This window comes from Xiphophorus maculatus, unplaced genomic scaffold (genome assembly GCF_002775205.1).
Source record: "Xiphophorus maculatus strain JP 163 A unplaced genomic scaffold, X_maculatus-5.0-male Unplaced_Scaffold_BN000169F, whole genome shotgun sequence".
In the NCBI taxonomy this organism is placed as follows: domain Eukaryota; kingdom Metazoa; phylum Chordata; class Actinopteri; order Cyprinodontiformes; family Poeciliidae; genus Xiphophorus; species Xiphophorus maculatus.
Window position 1 is genome coordinate 29,080 of NW_019369766.1, and position 23,970 is coordinate 53,049.

General features: G+C 36.6%; 1 protein-coding gene and 1 long non-coding RNA gene across 2 annotated transcripts in view; both read right to left on the bottom strand.

Moving 5' to 3' along the window:
* LOC111607891 overlaps positions 1–23,970 on the bottom strand; it is a 46,806-nt gene that overhangs the window by 18,577 nt on the left and 4,259 nt on the right. The window lies entirely within an intron of this gene.
* On the bottom strand, positions 12,238–15,821 carry LOC111607889 (melanocortin receptor 4-like). The gene has a single exon (XM_023330069.1). It carries the CDS (start codon positions 15,269–15,271, stop codon positions 14,297–14,299), a length of 975 nt encoding a protein of 324 aa, XP_023185837.1. The 5' UTR covers positions 15,272–15,821; the 3' UTR covers positions 12,238–14,296.

A 23,970-nucleotide genomic window follows, 5' to 3' on the forward strand; every position in this document is an offset into this window, starting at 1 on the left:
TCTTAAAAAATTGTTTTGTTGTACTTCAAATGTAGTAAGAAATTGGGACTAGAAATTAGCCTGAAAATAATTTTAACATTTTGTATTTTTGCAGTGTGAAGTCAGTTGTTGTATTCTGAGACAGTTTATTTACAAACAGACGACATATAAAACAATCACCAGTTTGTCCAGGAGTTAATGTAGCAGCAAATTCACTGTAATATCAAAACAAAGATGCGACAATTTGAAAAACGGACCTCAAAAAGACTGAAAAAGTTACCAGGAGGAAGACTTTTCTCACAATTTTAGCTTTTGAAAAGCTACATCAAAATAATACATCTCGAAAAATGTCCTTTTAGACCAAATTATATGCTCAGCACTATGTTTGGAGAAAACCAAATGTAGCATATTAGCAAAAATGTTGTAGCAAATGTCAAGCATGAGAGTGGAGGAGTGATGATGTGGGCTTTGTTTGCAGCTTGCACTCATTGGTTTTTATGCCAGTATATATAAATATAAGGTCAAATGTGAAGGTGTCTATGTGTGAACTGAAGCTTAGAACAAACTGGGTCATCAAACAGAGTGACAAACATTCAACCGAATGACTTAAAATGAAAACAATCGATGTGTTGTGATAAAAACCTGAAGACTAATATGCATTGTGATTTTACAAGCTGTTTAGGTTTGGAGTTAACTTGGTTTTTAGGAAATCCATTTTGTTCTGTTTTTAATTAACAGAACAATAAACTCATGAAGATTATTTTTGTAGAACAAAAACAAATGTGAAAGTGTCACAATTTCCAGCTGATTTAATGATGTTCTTGTTATTCTGACAGAAACTCGTAAGGTTATCTAAAATGATCTTTTTCAGCAGTGATGTTATTTCTTAAACCTCAGAGGTATAATTAGCACATAAAGCTGCTCAACATTCTCTCTGTTGTTAAGATACTTTTTATTTATGTTCCATAAGAGCTATGAGTAAGAGTGTATTTATAGGAATAACATCTTTTAATTTTTTTATTTTACCATTGGTACTTAGTGTTTGAGAAGAAAAATATTTGCATCTATTTGCAAAATTATTGAAAAATCAGTTTCAATAGCTTCCTAACAATGATCAGTTGACGTCTTTCAGTCCGGTTTCCATGGTTACTACAGCAATGAAATTGCTCTAGTCAAAGTGTAGAATGACATCCATCTGTGGAAGATCCACAGTACTGGTTCTGTTGGACCTCAGTGCAGCTTTTCTTGGCATATTACTGAAACGACTGGAGAGTTGGGTCGGACTCTCCAGTCCAGTCCTCAACGACACATAAATATGGTTACAAAGTCAACCTTCTGTCACCTGAAGACTAATGTCGCCGTAACATCTAGAGAAACTCATCCAGGTGTTTATCTTTAATCCTTTTATCTGGAACAAACTTCCAGAAAACTGAAAAGATGCTGAAACACTGAAATGTGCTGTAGAAATAAACTTGACTTATGATTATATAACACTCACATACAACAACATATGAACCATAAGAATGGCATTTTCTGCTTCTTTTATTAACTTCCCATTGAGCCACTATTATCTCACTATCAACGCTGTAGTCATGGAAACCTGCAGGGATGAACAATCCAAGGAAATCCAAGGAACAATCCAAGGAAATCCTATACTCAAAATGTCAATCATCTGAAAAAAATGTGTTTCAATGTTGGAGGCAGATGCCCTTCATGCTTCCAAGAAAAGATGTAGTTTGGACGAACAAACCAAGTTATGAAAACAATCAAAAGCACGAACAATAAAAAACTCAACTCAACTGGCTCTTATCCCTTTCAGCATGAAGCCACACCAGGCCACAGAAATGGATTTTAAAGGTACTGCGCCAGTCCCACTTGTCCAGTATAGCAGAAAATGGGCCTCAGTTGTTCAACAATCAAATGTGGAGACAAGACAGTTACAAAAAAACTTAAGTACAGACTGAACATCATCAGGATTTCTATCTCCTGAAAAGCCACTGATTTCCACTCCAAACTGGGATCAAACGTTCAGGCAGAATGGATTTAGAATGAACTGCGCTAAACTCGACTCCCAGAACCAAAAGGAGAGAGCAGATCATAAGATTTATGACAATTTCATATTGTTCATTTCTGAAACTAAGTTTGAATCCATTCTAACTCAGAGGAAGTTTGTAATAATCCACTGATCTTTAATGATTAAAGTCTGAGATTAGTCTGGTAGGGACTGTAATCACGTTACATAGAAGGAGCTGCTGCAGCATATTTGCTCCATTTATATTTAAAATATGTGAATAATCAACGATCTTGGCATCTGTGATCTGTGTGTCAGGGTGTAAAAGCTGAAAAATATTCAGTAAAAATCAATTGAGGAGGCATTGATTTGCATTTATCTCTCTTTATCCATCTCTGTGGAGTCTGAATTTTGTTTAATTAAATCTTTCTACCAAGGTTGGAGGATTTTATCAACATATTATTTGAATGCAAACTGAAAAATAAGTGATGTTCAACATGAGGGGCTGGTTTAATTTCTTAAACAATGACTTTATGAGTTTAGGTAAAATATTATATCAAAGAGTAGGAAACTGGTATAATCAAAGTCTTGGTTTTAACCAAACCTCATCTCCTGTAGGAATCTAAGAAACACTGAAGTATGACTCGAGTTTAACCTCCTAGAGCAAAATGCCTGTCATGCAGATCTGCTGCCAGCTGAAAGATTCAAAGTCAACAACTGGTTGCCCATTAAGTTACCAGAACCAAACTGACTTTCATATTAACTTACTAAATTGAATAAATATGGTGTAATAACAGACTTTAGTGGTTGTAGGATTTCTCTTTTGTCTTTGGTAATAGACCACGAGCCATTTCTCTTGCTAGTGCTAGACTCTTGTGTTTGTTTTGGTTGTATTTACCCAGAATGCCATGGGGGGTAGTCCACGTCCTGCTTCTGGGGCAGGAGGTGGACTACAAACCAAGACCGAAGTTCGTAGGCCGACCAGAGTTCACTTTTTTGGTCCAATTACGCATTAACACATCCTCAAATGCACCACCTTTCTCTACAAGTGGACTGGAGTCTGATTAAAGCGGACTAAGGAGGAACGAACCGCTAAATGCATTAAGTTTTGATCATTGATGCTGGTTTGCTATTTGTCCCAACAAGCTATTGAATGGGTGGGTATATTTAAAAATTTTAAATAGTTTGTTAAAAAATGCCATCATCCTCCAACTACTTCCTGTTGTCTTCTTTTTGGTTTGCACCATCTGGTTGTTGATCATGTGACTAGGGTGTTTCAAAAAAAGCGTTTCCATTGCAGTTTTGCAAAATCAACCAATTTCAATATGGCCAAAAAAACTCCCCCCACAAAAACACCTGATCCTACCGTCTAAACATTTGATCAAAAACCTGAGGTTTTTAGAAATGATTCATGTTTCAAATAAACATATTTATTTTTGAAATGTAAAATTGTGCTGTTTATGGTCAACTGTTTCAAGCATGTTAAGATTATTGTGGTAGAAAATGTATTTTGCATTCCTTGTCCATGTGTGTGATTTTATATTGCTATCATGTTTTAAATAAATAAATAAAATAAAGACCATCTAACATCCAAAGTAGTTTAACAGTCTGGATAAAAACTCTGACTGCAGCAGAAAGTTTTCGGTTCCTGGTGGTTCTGTTGAGCTCAGCCCTCATTTGCTGCCATGTTTAATGACTTTAGTGATCTACTGTGTAACAGAACAAGCATCGTTTCATGCATCAGAGATCTTCCTCATTCTGTATCTCATTCAGCTGGAACACAGAAACCACATGGCAGTGATTTTGTTCAGCTGCATTAAATATTCATGTTTTCCAGGGCTTGTTTTATACCCAGAGGATAATTGAGATTGCTGGCAGTCATGCATAAAACGAAAGCAAGAACGGTAAAACCACAGAAAAGCATGGTGACTGCTGTCAACTCAGAGTGCTTTCTTTGACCTCTGACCCCTCAGAGGGCGGTCTGTCAAGCTTTAAGCCGATCTGCATTCAGAGCACCGCAGCCGACTTCGCCACGCAGACTGGCAGAGGTTTGCTGCTTTGCTGCTGGAGTAAATATTGATCAAACCTTTGAGAGGAAACTGGCGCTCCACAGGAACATTATTTTATTTACACTAAGTAGAGCTCTGAGCTGGAGAGGCCTTCTGCACTCATTTAGGCGATACTTGACTTTTCCAACGTCGAGGAGATTTCGACTCACTTCCTCCTCCATAAAGGTCTTAATATCCAGATCTACTCCTAGATTTGATTTCATTACACTTTTGAAATGTTAGAAGGCGATAAGAACACAGTAATATCTGCTTTTGTCATAAGACATACAAGATTAAACATTTCCAAGTCTCCTGGTGGACAGTTGGCAAAAATAAACATGTTACTTTCACTATTTTTCAGGCTCTTTGATCGAAAGCATATTAAGTCTTTAATTAATTTACAATAAGCTGTTAGTTTCTGTGCATATATCTTAAAACTACAGTGTTAGATACAGAATAAATGCAGACTTTAGTTTTTAATTTATTTTATATGCCAGACAAATATAAAGTTGAACATAATTATGATGGACATTTTAAACCATTCTTTATTTCAAAATGGCTCTAACTCAGTAGTTTAGAAACCAGCGGTTTCTAAGTCTTGGCAACAATTGTAAATTGAAGCTAGGTCTAGACTTTAACTAGGCCGTTCTAACACCTAGATATGCATTGATCTAAATCCTTTTGTGGCAGAACACAAACGTATGCCACACTTCATAATTTTTATTTGTTAAAAAGTGTTGAAAAACATCTGATCCTGCAACACTACATTGCGTTGATTTTTCTCATAACATATTACTGAAAATATATTAAAGTTTGTAGTTGTGATAAGATGTGGAAATGTTGAAACAGTCAGAGACATTTTTTCAAATGTTTTTAATAAGAATGATGGCTAAAAGTAAGTAATGATTTAATTAGGACCTTTCATGTGAAGCATGTTGATAATCAGTGAATGAACATGTTGATGAGCTAAAGGGTGAAAATGTCTAAGATGCAAAATTATTTTTGTTATGACCATAAACACTGAGTAACAGCCATTCACACTTTTCTCAACGTGTTTGTTTCACCTTTACTCGTACGCCGCTAATTAAATGGTTCAAATCGTTACCATAGCAACAAGCTGTTTCTGAGCAGCGGTGGGAGTCAAGTCTCTTTTTCCAGATTCTGAGTCATTTGGCCCGGTTCTCCCTTAAGGCTCATCTGGCTCCCAAATGGCTCTTTACTTCCTATTACCACCAGTTTTACTTTCTATAAACCGAGAACGACTGATTTATCAGAACCGCTGATAAAGAGATGGCATTCAGTTTCTAATCTGGAACAAACTTCAAGAAAACTGCAAAACAACCGAAACACTGAGCTACTTTCAATCAGGGTCTAAATTGTGACCCATGAAATAATCTGACCACAAGTCAAGAATGACCGAAACATTTGGAAATTGTCTTTTTCTTTTAATAACTCAAAAGTCGGTAGCCCTTTTTATATTTTGGATCTTCAAAAAAAATAAATTTTTAATGAAATTTACAGATTTCATTAAAAATTTGCTTATTGTTGACCAGGTAAAACTTATATCTTATTTTTGCTTATTGTTACCTTTCAAAAATAATGGCTTATGTTATTATGTTTTTTGCCAAAAAAAACAACGTGTACTGTTTAACTGCATTGTTGCTGAAATGTGCTGTACAAATAAACTTGACTTGATTGAAAAAACAAACCACTTGACCAAAAGTGCTGGAGTTCTGCTTGGGTTGCTAGGTAACGGGGCTATGCTTGGGTGGGGTTGCTAGGTAACCGTGCAGTGCCCCTATAATGTGACTCAACAATCTGAAGGCTTTTGAAAGAGATCATTTTCCAGGCAACGAAAACATTAACCTACTGCTAAAAAACAGGCGGATGTCTTTCTTTAAGTGATTGGGCTGCTTTTGGAAGCGGTAGAAACTCAAATGGACGTATACAAACGTGGAGAAAGTGAATTGTTCAGAATAATTAAAATGTAAATTGGAAATCGACATGTTTCTACGTTTGCTGTGGAGTCACAAAATTAGCATCCAGTAATACATTTCATTTATCCAGAACAGTTTGGTGCTTTTTAGTATCTTAATATAAACACAAAACTCATGCAGCGTCCAAAGAATTGAAAATAGCTGGTGTCTATTACGAGAAAATAATAAATCAGATGTTTCTTCCTCCAGACACTTCACCCCATGGACAGGAGAGAAAAAGATAATTACCAGAGATTGAATCTTCTACAAAGATGAAATTTCTAAAGGGTCGCTGGCTTTTATTAGCGCCCCGGTACTTAACTGCTCACTTCAGCTCCAACGTAACATTAGTTGTTGCGCTGAAATCTACCGGGACTCGGCTGATTTTGATATGTGACGCTACAGCGTGGCAGAATCAAAGGCCGGACACATTAGTATTAACCGCCCGGCTCAGCCGTTCATGTCTGGAAATCTCATGAGATGTTCTGTGAATCAGCCGGGACAAACTCATTAAACTGTCTGATGAATAACATCAAGCTTCCATAAACTCCCTGTTATCAGACGTTTGATCCACCAGAGGCAGAAAAGTTCAAATTTTCCATTAAGAATTTGTCCAATTAATTCATTACAAGGATATCATGTCATTTTATTTAATTTGATTCATCTACATTGTTGTGGCTGATAATGGGAATGGAGTTAATTTGTAATGTGGGAATAAAGTAATTATTTTTCTAAGATTTTTAATATCTATTATTATATTTGACCTTTACTGTCTTGTTGATATCTAATTTCCAAGATGAAACAAAAATACAAAATACAAACAGCAACAATACATATACAAGTATTGTCTGTTGTTTCTTGTGAAAATATCTTAGTACAAAACTGACTTAAAAGTAACTTTTCAGCAAAATATAGGACATTTTTTAAGTCAATAAGTATTTAATATTGATGATAAAGTACTAAATCCATTGGCAGATTATTTAACTTATTACAAGAAATTTTTCCCATGTAATAAGTGAAATAATCTGCCAAATGAACTAGGTACTCAATGCAGGGCATTCTGGGTAAATAGAAGTAAAACAAACATGCTAGTTTAGCGCTAATGGGAGAAATGTCTTTTAAAAGACAAATCCTACAACTGCTAAAAGTTGATACCACTCCATTTTTGTTTACATTTTATGAAGATGGAAGTTGCGCTCAAGTGTCTTCTTCAGAGGTTTTTGTGTTGTGTTCGTCAGTTGTTTTTGGTGCAGCGCCCCCACAGGTGAGGAGAGGACGCTGCAAAGGGGTTTGATTCGTTTGACTCAGCGCAGTGTGAAAAAGAACCGCAGCAGCTGAACATGTAACAAATGTTGCAATTTTGGTCCCAAATTGAACCGAATCTACTGGACTATAAGGTTAGAGACACCACTTGTAAAGCTTTAAATCATTTCATCCAACAAATGTTTGCAGTTTTCATGTTCTGTCTTTCAAATCATAATTCTCCTCACTTCAATAATTTTCATTTTTATCGTTAGAGGCACTGACTAATGTTTTTTAATTTAAAACAATGTGATTTAGCCTTGATCTGTGTTTATGTGCAAATGTTACTTGCTAATGACTCCATCACTGCTTGAACGTCTCTTGTTAGCGCTGGAATTAGTCTTATCGTGTTACTGCTACGTTGATTTGTGTCTGATTTTTCCTATAACAACAGGCAGATAAAACTGAAAGGACTGAAAATGAACGCTTCAGCCACTTGTGATATAACAGTGATTAACCACCTGCAGACTTAGCATTTTCACTCCACACAACAGCTGTCACCTCCCTGATAGAGGTGCATCGATTAGAACGGCTCCAACTCTGGTTCTGCTCCAACGAGGTTTATATCACATCCAAATGACTTTCACCACGCATTCACATTTCTGAGTGAAGAAATACTCTACAGTCTGGATGTGATTTATGTAAGAGATCCCTTATTGTAACCATGAAAGATTAAATGTTCAAACTAAATCTGTTTATATGCACCTCTCTTCGTTTATAGGTAAGAATATGTGGAAAAATTAAATCATTTAAGACTCTGATTTTACCTACGATTCCAAGTTTGGAAACTTTGCCTTGATTCATTCTAGTTGTGGAAAGTTGCTATGAAAATCTGTTAGCTAACATCTACGCTCTTCCTTATCTCCACTCTTGAAAGTTCAGCCAAAAAGCAGCAAGAAAAATAATTGGCATTCCTGGATTGGCTGCTTCAATGATAGCCAGTAGCATGTCAAGTAGCTTTGCGTTGAGGTATTTCAGCTGTATTTTACATTTGCTTTATGAAAAAATCTCCAAATACTAAACTGCAAATAGGTGAGAGTTTACTCTGTGTGGTTATATACAGTAGACCACACTTTAAACCACATTTTGAAAAGTCAACATGAACTTTACTAGCCCTGTGTTTTGTTTGTATGACATATCTTAAAAGTTTTTCCACCCAGTACTCTAATAGACTCAATTCGGATACCAAAACCTCCACATTTGTTACATTTTCAGCTGCTGTGGTTCTCTTTCACACTGCACTGAGTCAAATGAACCAAACTCTTTGAAAAACCTGTTCCCCTCCTCGCCTGTGGGGGCGCTGCACCAAAAACAACTGAAGGAAAAGACATGAAAACATCTGAAGAAGAAACTGAGCGCAACTTCCTTCTTTACAAAATGCAAACAAAAATGGAGCGGCATTTGTAGGATTTCCCTTTTGTCTTTAGCAACTGCAGTCGGGGGACCATACAGAAGTGTTCCAAGGGCCACAAATGGCCCCCAGGCCACACTTTGGACACCCCTGTTCTAGACAAATGAACTAGAGTTTGATTAAAGTGAAATAAAAGGACCGGTGTGAAAGACTCACTTACGTAATACAAAGATTTAATCTAATTTAACCAAAAATGGTTAAGATTAAGCCTAATGATTATTACTATTTACGTCTTTAAATATGACACAAAATCATTTTCGGTTGCAGTCTGACAGGTTTGTATCAGGGAATTATCACTTTCTAACAAAGGACACTGCTTGTGCTTTCTTTCAGCAATCCAAATGAAAGCACTAATTGACCTTAACTGAGGCCCTGACTTGGAAATAAATTCCAGCATTATTTGCCGTGGCTGGGGATGCCAGGCGCAGAGTCAACACGGACTAATTTAATGCAAGCAGCTTCGAGTACAAATCCCCAGAAGCGCCGTCTGATAAGAGCCGGAGGCAGCAGAGCACAAAACGATGAAATATCCTAAAAATAATACATTTTTCAGCCTTAAATCAAGCGTAAAGAATAACGCGGAGCCACAACGCGGTGGCGATCGGTGGTCCGATCTGCTGGTTCATTGGCTGTTTGGAAGGCAGTGAGGCGAGGCTCTGACTGATAACGCTGGTTGTGGCGTTTCTCTCCAGCACATCAGGATTCAGCAGGACTCCTGGCTTAAAGATGCTGTTTGATAAGTGACACCCTGAAGAGCCAGAGATGAAGCAGCTCACTGCTTCTGCACAGCTGTGAGAATTTGACCGTTTTTTAGACGGTTTGGTTTGTTTCTCACATCAATTTCATCATTTGCTCAACAGCTAGAGCGTTTCTCATAACAGTTATTTTTTTATTTCTTTATTATTGTTTTTAACAAATCATAAAAAAAGCAATGCTTTACACATAAGAATCAGTCATTTTAGCTACCGTACCTGTCCAAAAAGGAGTGAGGTTACTTTTTTAATTTCAACTCTTTATTACTATTCATTAATATACTTTTGTATCAAAATGTACGAGTATTTTGACACTATCATACATAGAAAACATAATTTATAGACTCATATATATTTTATACTATATTTAACTGATTCATCTAAGAATATTCTGTTTTATTTTATTGTTTCTAGAACAAAAGTGCAAAACTATGTAGATAAACTGGGGTGTTTTATGCTCAGAATAGAAGATCAGTTCCTCAAAGAAATTGATTGATGTCAACAAAAGTGTCATTTTTAGCTATTTGTAAAATTCTGACACCATAAATGTAAATGTTTTCTTATCACTTACAAAATATTTATTATTTCATCACATATTATTTTGTATTTGTGTAAACTGAAAAAAATACAATTACTAGGCTCCTATAGGATTTTTTTCTCTCCAACTTTACAGTTAAATGGCACAGATATTTTGACTATGTCTATTTTTTATTCAATCTATTTTAAGTAGGAATAAAAATGGAGGTGTTGTAATTTAGTCCTAAATTTATTTTAAAAAATCTTTACAGGTACTTTTGTAGTTTAAATTATGCATATTACTTGAACATTTTAGCACACTGTCCAAATGTAGTAAAGAATGAACTCAACTTTACACAAATTTCCATCTATTGGTTCCAATAAGTCATAATTTTACCAAATTTTAGCCAAAGTTTTCAGATTTGTGCTCTGAAGAAGTGTTTATTTGTCGTGCTTTAACTTTGATAGTCTTTTGTTGTTCGTGATAGAGGGAACAAGTGAGTAAAGTTAGTAATAGATAAAAAGAATAAAGATGTTTTTCTTTCACCTGATAAAAACAAACATTCAAATCTTCATCCTCACCATAAACCCCGTTGCAGTGGAGGCTTAGGGTTTTGTTTATCCCCCCTGAGGGGCTTCTATGCTTCTGCCCTCCAAGAAATGTTTTTCAGCCTAAATGAGCAAAGTTTTGTATTTTCTTTCACCTAAGTCTTCCTGATGGATTTGTTTCGTTCTGGGTGACCCAGCAGAGACCCTCAAATGCAAACAGCTTAGCTAACAAAGAAAATAGAAAACACCTCTCACAAGTAAAAGCTTTCAGACGACTTATCCAGCTATTAAAATATATTAATGTGGATAAAAGCTCTCCTGCTCCAAATCCCCCATATTGTAGATTACTGTGGGGATTTAAACTTAAAATCAAAATGAAGGAGGAATTTACAGGATGTAGAAAATATTTTGATAAATGTAACACTCTTTTAACAAAAGATTTTCAACATTAAATACATCAAAATAAATTATTCAGATGAATCTCACACAAAATAAACTTTATAGTTGTAGCCAAAACAATCAGAATAAAATAATATTTTTAACATATTTCTTAAAACTGTCACTATGTTGTGACAGTTTGTTTTGAGACAGTTAATCTGTGAAAAGATCGATGTCCTCCACCTCTTCCCTGAGGTATTATTGTCGTCTGGAGAAATGCACCAAAAGCAACCAATCAGAGCCAGGAGGCGGGTCTTAGTGCTGCCAATCAACCTCACATACTCACTCTTAAATGTGATTGTGTCAGAGAAACGACTTAAACTGTTTATTTGCGGTCATTGGTCTACATACTAATAGGACCTAGCATTTATGATAGGTTATGCTGGCAGCTAGAGCAATGACAGACATCCTGGCCCTGATTGGTTGTTTCTAACCAAGCAGTGCTTTTCTGCAGATGGCAGTAGGACCACAGGGATGAGGAAGAGGAGCTAAAGCTGTCGTTTGCAGCCTGACCTGCAATAGCACCTTACAAAAGCCTTAAATTCAAGTATCTAAAATTAAGGCCTTAAAATGCCTTAAATCCAGGTAAAAAATGTAGTTTGGCCTTAAATACAATAATCACAGGTATTAAATTTTTGCCAGAATTGTCTAATCATGCGTAATCTATGGTTTTTCCCTCACATGCCTTTTCTGTCAGGCATAAGTTTGAGTCGTACGCAGACATCTGTATTATGTACTGTTGACTAGCTGAAACATTACCCTCGCTAGCTAGTTAGCATCTATGTTATTGCTGAAAAAGAAATATAACAAAGTCAGTTTTCCCGACTTTATTCTATTAACCTTTTCCAGTTCTGGGTGATTTTGCAATCTCTTTTTCTTGATCTACTAAGATGTTGCATCTGTTGCATTTTTAATTTCGTATCAACCAAAACTAATTTGAAATTGTCTTGACATTGGAAATAATTCAATTTCTTGCTTCTGCCACTGCTTTAAAAGCATCACTGAAGGTTTTTCAGGTGCCATTCAAGGCTGTAAAGAAAGATAAAAATTAATTGGCTTTATCAGATTGAATAGCTGCAATATATAAAATCCTCCTGAAGACGAAGTGATTATTCATCACCTACAGAGATTTCTGGAAGCCATAATTTAATGGTTTGCGATCTGAAGGTTGGATTTCCTCCCAAACTGAAGGAAACGTTGAGTTTTATCTCAGTTTTGTGCAAAATCAGAGTAAAGTTACATACAGATCTGCGGCTCAGGTTGCATTATGATTTATTCAAGTCACAGCAGCAGTGATTCACAGTACGCACTGATGGGAAAAAAAATACAAAACATGTTTTTCAGTTGCATGAGTCACATGTCAGGCGGAGCTGATAAGACACCCTGTTTACATCTGTTCTCTTGTGCGTTTTGTGAGCGTTTGAATGCAATTCAAGTTTACAGAGGTGCACATTAAAAAGGCAACACTTAAAACATCAAAACTGTACATAATCTTTTTTTTCTGAGACACTTTCATACAGAATACGGTTTCTTTTTATATCACAGTGCAACACCATTAAGGCAAAGATTTAAAAAAGCAGCAGGTCAGACACACAGAGAAAACCTACATTAATTATACTCCTCCCTTTCACACAAACACACTGAAAAATAGACTTACTTATAACCACATGCTTAAAGGTGCCAGTGTGAATAACTCAAATGTGCAAATTTACACAAATACTTACACAAACTTACAAGAGCGTAGATCAGAAACAAGTAGATTTTTTTTACCCTGTTTGAACCTGTGAATGGTGCCATCAAATATTTCAGATTATTTTTTTAGCTCAACATTGTGCTAAAAAACTTTTTTTGACAACTTTTAACTTAATGACATTACTTTTTTGCCTGAGGGTTTGAAGTAAACAATTCTTATTTGGTACTGAAAGTCTGCTATAAAAGAAAATAGTTTAATAATAAAGTTTAGCTGATTTGTGCTGGAAAGAGACCAATACTGTTCTTGAAATTTGTGCTGTGATGAAATCAAAGCGGTGGGTATACTTCCGCTAACCTGCTAATGTGCTAATTAGCGCATTGCAATTAGCACAATCACATTATAATTAGCTCTGCTATTAGTAGCAGAGCTAATGCTTCGTTTAGCGTCTTTGCTAAACTTGCAAACATTTAGCACACCTAGCTTCCTTTAACTGAATTAAGTTTTAAAACACTAATTTATTTGGCTGTTTTGTAAACTTTCAGTTGAATAAAGGTGACCAAAAATGAAAAAAAAAAGCGAGTACAGGAGAGGGCGTGATTGGTCGACGATGAAGGGACGCTATTGGCTTACAATGTGTCATGTGACAATCTGTGATTGGTCGACTCAGTGATAAAATGCTAAACATAGCATTGAGTAATTCTGCAGTATTTTATTGTTTTTAGCTTTAGCGCTTCAGAATTAGCTTCCATGTTGGTTTAGCTCTAAGATGAACTTCATGAATAATGTTGTAGAGTTTAAATTTATTCAAAAACATCTGGAAAGCAGCAAGACGTCATCACACAGATTCACCCCTTTGGTAAACAGAATTACAATCCTCTTTCTTTCTTTAGCCTCTTCATTGACATATACATTAATGTTATCATTGAATAAAAATATCTTTGACAGCTATGTACAGAAATGCTATGATAACCTTATGAAGCAATAGGCCTCTTTTTATGGCAATATCATGGTTGTGTCAGTAAACAATGGTATGATTACCTTTTAAGGCATTATTTTTATCCTTGATTACATCATAAGGCAAAGTTATGGTTGCCTCAGAAATCAATGGTGTGATTAATTTAAAGAGAAAAACTCACCTTATAAGACAGAGTTGTGATTGCAGGATTACCTTATAAGGGTAAGTTATAATTATAATGTAATGATCGCTTTATAATGCAATACTGTGGTTGCCTTATAAGGTATGATCACCTTATAAGTCAATATTATGATTACAGTTAAGAGTAATGTCATTATCACCTTATGTGGCGATGCTATAAAGTCCTACCCCAATGGTTCCATGTTCAAAAACCAATGGAGACATAAAGTAATCTCAGTTGTAACAAAGTTAGTCTCTTATCTCATTCTTAGCTGTCTAATGTGCTTTAAAAACATCATATGCCGAAGCATTTTCAATCTGTGCTGCTGCAAAACTGACATTTCAGGCTCTTCATCCTTTTAGATTCACAACATTGTGGACTGCAGACAAATCCTCTGTTAGCCAACCGTCTAATCAACCCCACTTATCCTGCAAACCTGGAGCTTTGCACTGCACACAGATTACAGATGAACTACCTGGAGCGTCTCACAGAAAGCTAATACACCAGCAGAAGATCTCCTTAAAGGTCTTCCTCATCTCCTGGCTGCGAAAAGCATAGATGATGGGGTCGATGATGGAGTTGCACATGATGAGGATGAGGTACATGTTGAAGTGCGACATGAAGCAGGTGCAGTAGGGGTTCCTGGGGCAGGTGATCATCAGGATGAGGTGCAGAAAGAAGGGCGCCCAGCACACCACAAACACCCCCAGCAGGATGGTGAGGGTGATGGCGCCCTTCATGTTGGCGCGCTGCTGGATGGGCGCGTTGCCCGGCAGGGCACCGATGCGCTTCATGTGCTGGCGCGCCAGCAGGAACATGTGAACGTAGAGCGACGCCATGAGGACCAGCATGGTGAAGAACATGGTGATGAGGCAGATGAGCACCATGGTGCTCTCCGAGTAGATGATGAACAGGATGCCAGAGACGGTGCAGCACGTCCAGATGCTGGCGATGACCAGCAACGCCCGCCGGATGGTGACGATGTTGTGGTACCGCAGGGCGTAGAAGATGGTGATGTAGCGGTCGATGGCGATGGCGAGCAAGCTGCAGATGGAGGCGAGCAGAGAGCTGCAGATCATGGAGTCGAACACGTTGTCCATGCTTTTGATTAACGTGACGGGGATGGTGAGGCTGCCGCCGTTGATCAGCTCTATGACGATCGTCTCCGAGGCGTTGGAGACGCTGACCAGCATGTCAGCGACCGCCAGGCTACAGATGAAGAAGTACATCGGGGAATGGAGGTTCTTGTTCTTGATGATGGCGGCGATCACCAGGATGTTCTCCAGCAGGCTGATGATGCCCAAAGTGAGGAAGACCTCGGTGGAAATCGGCAGCTGCTCGTAGCAGCCAGCAGAGGAATCCTTCTCCTCTCTGGAAACGTCTTTCTCTGGCAGAGTTCCCAGGCGCAGGCTCTGGTTCAGGTAGCATGGGATCAAGCCTTGCTGAGCCGTGGAGTTCATCTTTACTTCTTCTCTTTGTTACAGCCAGTCCTGAATGGGTTAAGATTTGGATAAGTGTCACCTTTATTTATAACTGATTCTATGATTCTGTTTGGTAAATTTCTGTTGTCCATGTTCTTAGTCCATGATGTATCCTGGCAGCTTCATGCGCATGAAAACTCTGTCCATGAAGAAGCTGAGGAGGAAACTGACGAAGCCGATGAAAAGCAGCAGGAAACGATTCAGTTTGGGAATGTTTGGAGCGGTCCAGGATTATCTCAGCTGTTTCTTTTTCCCATTTTCATCTTTCAGCTCCTCCTCAAGCACCAAAAACAATCCTGTTGCTCTGGTTTCAGTGAAACGACGTGAGGAAGAAAAGTGGAGGAGAAACGGTGAAAGGGTGAAAAATAATCAGCCGGATTCAGAGCAGCAGAGCGCAGCGGCTGGCTGTGTGACCGATCATCACTTCTCAGCCACTGTGGTCTTATCCTGGTCTCACTTTCTCTCCCTCTGCTTATGTACTACCGCACACACACACACACACACACACACACACCCTCAGCCCATCCCACCCTCACAAATAAAGTGGGAGATGTAGGAGGAGCAAAGTTTAGGCTGATGCATTACTCAAGGTTTTGTCATTGAAACGAATTTGTTGCCATGTTTGAAACTTTTCAGGACTGAAGAGAGTAAAACTATTATTTTATTTTATTTGGTTTATGAATGAATAAATAATAATCATTCAGCTGCTGGATGATTTTTATAGAAGAAGCTTGTTCGTATTTTCAATTAGTGATGTGCAGAAACCAACACTGCTTTTAATTACTATATCACTTATTATACTTATTATAAAATCGGTTCTAACAGGAGGAATAAACTTGGGTTATGTTCTCTGAATACATCTGAATTATTCATTTAATCTTAGCAAAAAATAGACACTAACATGCATTACTGTATGGCCAATGCAAATTACTTAGCACTCTTGAAATACGACAATACTAACTTACAAGTACCTTTTCAGCAATATAGGAGTTTGTTTTAAGTCAGTAATTCCTTAATATTGATGAAAAAGTTCTAGTTCCATCTGCAGATTATTTCACTTATAACAAGAGATTTTTTTCCATTATATAAGTAAAATAATTTCCCAATGGAATATTAAGGATATTAAGGAATATTTGACTTAAAATAATTGCCTACATCTTGCTTAAAAGTTATATGTAAGTTAATTTTGTCTTATTTCAAGTGTACCAAGATATCTGCACTAGAAACTAGATAAAAAAAATTCTTGGTAAGACTTTCTGTTTTTGCAGTGAAGAGTCTCAACAAAGGTTATGTTTTACAGCAGATAAATCCGACCCATATCCAATGATCTGTGGAATAATTTAGGATATATATTGAATAGATTTCAAAGCAATAAAAAAACCTATTAATAAATACACCTGTACAGATTTCTATCTCAGCTGCTACTAGATTCTTAGCAGCTAATGCTAAGTGGTTAGCAACTTGTTCAATTTCAACGGTCTGTTTACCCTCAATAGAGTGGTCAACGTAACAACAAAATAGGATTTTTCTTTATTTATAGCATCACAAAATCGACCTTATTGAGGTTTAAAGAGCTAATTAGAACTACGTCCTTCTTTGTGGGGAAACACTTCGTCTTCCACTTGTTACACTGTGAACAATTCACAAATTAAGCGTTTGTGAGTGGTTTCCACAACCTGACACATCAGAGACTAATTTTGGTGGAAACAATTAGCTAGCCAGGTCTTCTTGTCCCACATTAGTGTCTGACCCCACATATGCTTTGTTGGAGGAAGAATCAAGAACTGAGATCAACACAAATTCCTTTTCTTTATTTTATTCTATATGCTGAAAATCCCAACAGCTATAATTTCTCCAGGCAGCCATTTTGTCTGGAGAACAGCAGTAAAAACTGACTCTTGTCAAACTGAGTTACCTGAAAGGTAACAACAGGATCACAGGTTACTCCTTTTACTGAGCTCCTTTACAAGAATAAAATAAAAAATATGAACTATTGATCATTTTGGAGCTTTATTTCCCGACAGCTATCCTCTCCTGACTGCGATTGTTGTGACAGCTAGCTCAAAGCGGATGAACTCCATCAGATCTCATTATGTTTACTGCTGTTTGTATTGAAGATCTGCTCTACAGAGAGCCGTGTTATGATTGTGTGTGTGTTTTAAAAACACTAAAGAAATCTGTTGAATGTTCTCAAGAGATATAGATTGGAGGAGCAATTAGAAACCTGTCAGACTGCAGTGAAAAAGCAACAGGTTTCCTGGAAAGACAAGGCTTTTACTAACAACCTGCCGGATCACTCCAGCCTTTAATGCTCGGAAAATGTCAGCCTTTGTGCAATACAGAATTAAACCAGCTTAAAAAGCTCCAGAGAAAATGAGGTTTTTGGAGGAAGTCATGCCAACAGGTTTCAATAATAAAATCTACCAAATAGTTTCAAAAAATCTAAATTGAAGCCTTGAAGCCCAATAACTTTAAATTGATAATCAAATGTCTAAGTTAACATTAAAAATCTTCAATATGAAGCTATATTTTACTCGTCATATTAATAAAATAAATTTTGAGATATATTTTTATTATTATTACTTTATGTAATCACCGCAATTTTCTTAGTTCTGAATAAAAATAAAATATACTCAATACTTTCTTAACCATAACCGTCTCTCTCCAACTTAATATACTTTTATTATTTTTTTTAAAAACTTGTTTTTTTACATCTTCACTGAACAATGACGCACACTGATGACATGTCAGCTTGTTTTTCTATCTTCTGGGCATCTCATTTATTTTCTGCCTAAATCAGATCTCTGTGATTCACTACATGTTCCCTAATATATTTAGCTCCCAAAAAATGTGCCTGTTTCTGTGTTACTCATTTTACACAAGGGAACAAATAATAAACTGGATTTTTTTTTTTTTGAGTTTAGAAAAATGTCTCGAGTTTATCTTTCCTGCTTAAAATACCTGAAAGTTTTTGTTTAATTTGATGCAAATAAATAGGAAACTGATTGTTTGGTCACAAAAATACAAAACCAAATAGCAAAATATTGCTTTAAGATTGTTGATTATATTTCAAAAAGTAAAAAAAAGAAAGGAAATGAGGGAACAGATGCCCATAAATGTACTTCGAAATCCAACATGGCCGTCTTACACATAAAGACTGTAGTAATTTTTTTTTCTTCTAGTTCTTTTCAAATTAAACTTGTAATACATAATATCTCATAACCTCTACTTGCATAATGCTTGTGTGCGTAAAATGCAAGAGAGAAACAATATTAGCAAGTGCTGCTAATCGTAGCTGGCAACAATGAAACAATTAAAGTCGTTTTCTATGTGTAGAAAACTATACATAGTTCCTGCAAGGCTAAATTGCGCCATCTTGTTAGGCAAGGTCAGTGCAAAGTATAGATGAACCATGGCCTCAAGACCAACAAAAAGAAGGTTTATGGGGACACATTGCAACCAATGTGCAAGAAAAAGACATATCAACAAAATGGCTGCTGTTGGTATCGACCCGCATGAGGCAGAGAATGGAAACATGTCAGACGATGTGGACAATCTGCCTCTGATCTCCTGCTATGACATAGTTCACTATTTAATGAACATGAAGAGTGTTTATACCATGGAGGAGCTTCACAGAAATCCATGGATGCAAACGATCAGCATTTAAACGGATTTATAAAGGATGTAACAACAAGGTTCTGGTGACTGGCAGAGTACATGTAGCAACAAACAGGCTACATGTCCGTCTTAGCTAGCAGATAAAAGCTACATTAGCTAAGCTAATTTTGCTACTAAGTACAAATATGACTGATAAATATCTCAGTATTACACAGAGGTGGGTAGAGAACTCACATACTGTAATTGAGTAATAGTTGTTATATTGTTCATAAGTTCATAAGAATGAGCCGAGAGCTAGCTCTAAGCCTGTAGCTTATTTATTGTTGTCATAGCAACTGCCATGACAGTTAACTACAAAGTTCCCAGATCTATGTATTTAAATATAAGTATTTGGAAAATGTATTTGCAAATAGCTGGAGATTATAAAATATCCCCATGGATTCGGTTAGCTGGGTGTCGTTCAAAAATATCCATCTAGATAAAAAATACCACCATTGTGTTTAAGTTCTTCTTTGATGACTCTTGTTTGCAGATTTATTTAGAGCAGGATGTCATTTGCATAGCAGAGGAACCGAAGGTTGAAATGGCACGAGATGAAACCAAGCTGCCCAAGGACTAAGCTCTGAGGAACACCAGAAGTAAGAGGAGAAGTGGGAACAGAAAGTTTGATAGGAAGTTTCTAAAACACTCAGACAAAGCTGTCTGGCAACAACAACCTTAATACATTTAAAGTAATTTAAATTCTCTTTCTAATTTTGAGTCTTCAGCGGGTCTAGATGCCTGAATACGATAAGTCGCTGCCATAATCAACCATATCTTCCTGTTAAGGTGAAGGTGTTACCATGGAGACAAAACAAGCCTCTGTATGCGCTGCAACTCAGTAGTAGCACACAGTAGTAACTGTGTGCTACTGGTACTGTTGGGCCTACAGAATGCTACATTCATCAGATAAACCTTAACTCTGACGTTTAGATTGGGCGTTCCCACCATGTTGGACTGAATACCAGCCAGCAGATCATATTGTTCATGACTTCTAACTGAAGATCCATTTGTGATGTGATTTTTCTGACTGGTCAGGCCTGCAGCAGCCGGTGGTGCTCCGGTTTCAGAGCGCTCTCCCTCCACTCTGCAAGACACTCGTGTTGCTGCTCAGAAACAACTCAGATCATCAAAGACGGGAGAAGAGAATAAATGCATCAAAGCAAAACAGCTGCTAAAGCTGCTCAGGCTTTCAGCTGCTGCTGTTTTTCCAAAGAGAGAACAAACCACTTCACAAACTCAAAACATCTGCTGGTTTCTTTATCCTGATCATATTGGGATGTACGTCTTTTAAACTGGAACAAAACAGCATTGTTGTGTTTTCTTTTATGTAGTTTCTCAGTTCCTCCCATTTGAAACACATGAGTGTGTGGCTTTTGGTTTTTTATTATAATTATTTTAAATGTACAAAAAGCAAAGAGGAAGACGAGACTTTCATCCACAGCTACTGATAATCTTCTGCATGGCCGTTACAATAACTACAGTAACTCTTTGTAGAATTTGAATTACTAAGAGTTACAATAACATTTAATTTACATTAAAGTAGTTTAAAGTTAAATTTAATTTGAATTACTGAGTCTGGTCTGTGTTGGTCCATTAACTGCAGAGTTTTGCACATTAAAATTATAAAAATAAATCTGTTTAATGGAAACTACAATGTTTTGCTAAAAAGTTTATAAGCTTTTTGGCCGTCTCAAAATATTTTTATTTTGCAAAATTGCAATGAAAACAGTTTTCTCGCATCAGATGAATCACATGATCAACAGCAGGATGTTACTACTGCTGGAAATGCAGAAGAAGACGACAGGAAGTAGTAGGATGATGAATATATGCCATATAACTGTTTACATTCGTCGCTGCCATGATTTTTAATAACTTATCGCGTGAACGACCTTATTCACATGTGATTTAATTTATTTTTCTTATGTAATGGACACTCTACAATTGCAAAATTGTGTTTTTTACGCTAGAATATAGAAAAAGATTTTCACACATTTGGAATGGAAACGCAGTTACTGTGTGGTTTGGCTCATCCATCCTGCTGATTATCAGAACTGACTTTCCTTCCATGTTTTATTTTAATTCTCCTAAAACTTAGTTATTTATACTTAATGTATATAAGCTGCTGAATGTGTAGAAAAATGCAATTTATGCACAAAATCCTGGCCAATAATGTTGATTTTGATAAGTGGGGTTTATACTGAAAACAACTTTCAAGTTGGTTACCACTACCCTGATTCTCTAAAATCCTCACAAACACCATTTATATCTAAAAGACCCTCAAAGCCTGTTCTGTGGAGACTGAAAAAAACTTTAAAACTTTTAAAAGAAGCTAAAAACTCCAGCACTCTGATTCACTCACAGCTACACTTTACAAAGAAAGAGTTACAGAATTAAAAAAGTCATTTAATCGCTCACTACATACTAAATACTAAGGAACTTTACATTTGGTTGGAGCTCAAACGTTCATCCATTCACAGATTCCCAAACATAGACGATGATTTCTGAAAACAAAAAAGCCAAGCGCCAAACCAAGGCTATTTCTGTTTGAATGCAAGGCCTTTTTAAATCTGTTTCCATGGCAAACCTGCAAAGACATGCAGAAAATAAAACCTTGAATTCATTGTTGACACCTGAATATCAACCTCAGATTGTTGCCTTTTAAACACAGGAATTTGGGATTAAAATATTTGTCACATAGAAAGACTCAAATTTCTACCTTTGCAAGGAAGCAGATATTCCAAACATGATGGCAGTAAGCACAGTTGTTTTTGAGAGATATTGTGAGTTAATGCATTAACATTCCTTCAACCAGACAAAACTTCTGTATGAATCTTTAATTTTCATTTGAGCAACCTGCGAGGTTCCTGTATTATATTTTATAAAAGCATCTAATTATGTGAGAAAACCAAAATTTTCTGTTTATTCAGTCAGTATTTAATACAGCTGACAAAAATAATCAAAACATTTAGCAATAGAGAACTCAAGTTTTGTAAGAAAATGGCCACTTAATAAGATCTACAAGATCAATTAACTTTAGATTAAATAATTAATCGATCATTTTCCATCTCCTCTCTTGTCGATCCTGTTGTGTTAGCAAATATTTCTAAATATACTTATTTGGGATGACTAAAGGAAGATTATTTAGTAAAAACAGTTAATTTATAAACTATATAAATATTTTTTCCAGCTCAAGAGGTTTAGCAGTAAAATATGTCCTGAATAACGAAGCATGCTGACGGATTTTAATTTAGATTTTGAAGAGATTAAGTTTATGAAAGCTGTTAATCTTTGTCTTGCAAAACAGAAGCAGAACAATGAAATGAAGTTAGTGATTTAATCCCTCTGCTTCTTCAAATATCCTCTCTGTGATTTATGAAGGTTTCCAGCAAAATGCAATAAAAAATAAAAAAAAATCCCCAGAAAAAAAAGAAACGATTCCGAGTGGAATTTGATAGGAGAAGCAATTTGAACGTTTGCTAAATGATTACACTTCACTGGAGCTGCAGAGATATGAGGAAACATTCTTGTAGATTCAGGGATGATGTTTTTATTTCCTAATAAAGGAAACATCGTTGACCTTCCCAGGCTGGTGGAGAGAAAGCAGCACTTGGTTTCTGAGTGTCTCCTGATTACAGAGAGCGAAACCTCGCCGACTTCTTCCTGAAAGGTCGGGTCAGAAATCATCGCTACGCTGCTGGCTGCTGATCTACGATCTCAGGAAACAAGCTGAGTGAAACACAAATTGAAACGTCGTTTCTCTGAACTGACAAAGTTAGAGAAACAACATCCGCTGTTTAGACCAGTAAATGGATTCGGAAATAACGAAAACATTCAGAGGAATAGAGGGAAATAAGGGTTTTTTCTACTGATTCTGAAGCAATAAAGTCAAAGCAACCTGTGAAAATGAAATCATTTTATAAGTAAAATGTTCAGGATGAAGAGTTTTGTTAATGTGTAACGCAAAATTACCATTTACTGACTCTTAAAACTGACCTTTGTATTTGTCTTTGATTGTAGCTTGTTTTAAAATCAATACATTTTAGCCAATCGTATTGATTAGCATAGCTACTTGCAGAGTTTTGCAAAAAAAATTGCAGTTTTTAAAAATAAAGCTTCAAAACACTTTATTTTTAAAAAGGTTTGTCACAAAAGTAATAATTTAGGTTTTACATTTGAATGAGCAAACCTAATTTTTCTAGACATAAAACAACAAACATGACCAACTAGAAGTTGAAGCAAATTTGATTTTTTTCCTTGTGGAGGAAGATAAAGAGACAGAATCCGGAGTATTTCAGAAAACAGCTGGGAAACGCATTTAGATCAGCTTTTAGAGGCTTTTCTGCTTCCTGCGTTTGAATTGTTCCAGCAGTGTGGTGCCGTCTGAGTGGATCTCATCCTTCCTGTTTTGTTTTTCCTGCAGCTAAACTCGGCTTTGGCTCAGCAGCAGGACGTCAGGTCTCACTGATGATGATGTTGTTCAAACCAAGACTGCAAAAACAAACCAACCAACGCAAATCGAGTCTGGTCATTTCGACCTCACAAACACACTGCAGAAGAAATTATGTTTCTGAACATCTGCTACCTGGAAACACTGGGCTCATATTGTTCCATTTGTTGAAAACTAAAGCATCTTCCTCTGTAGATATTAAGAGAGGCTGTTACTCAGGGATGTAATTAAACCTTTTGATTTCCAACATGCAGGTGTTCCTGATTGATAGACTGTCATTATTTGTGTGTAGCTGCAGCATCATTAGTATTCTAACAAGGCTAAAACACAATTAGTGCCGAGACAAAGCATCAATAATTACATTTCTAAGTAATTACCTTGGACTCGTTATCAGTTTAGTTTGTGACTCCTCATTTGGAGCTGAGTGACTCAGGAGTTTGCTGGTTTTCTCGTTTGTGAGATGAGTGAGGATGAGGAGCAGAAATTCATCCTGAAATCAGGCGAAAGGCAGGAAGGATTCCCCACTGCGGCAACACAAACAGTCTGCTGCACCGTGTCTCTAAGTCAATAT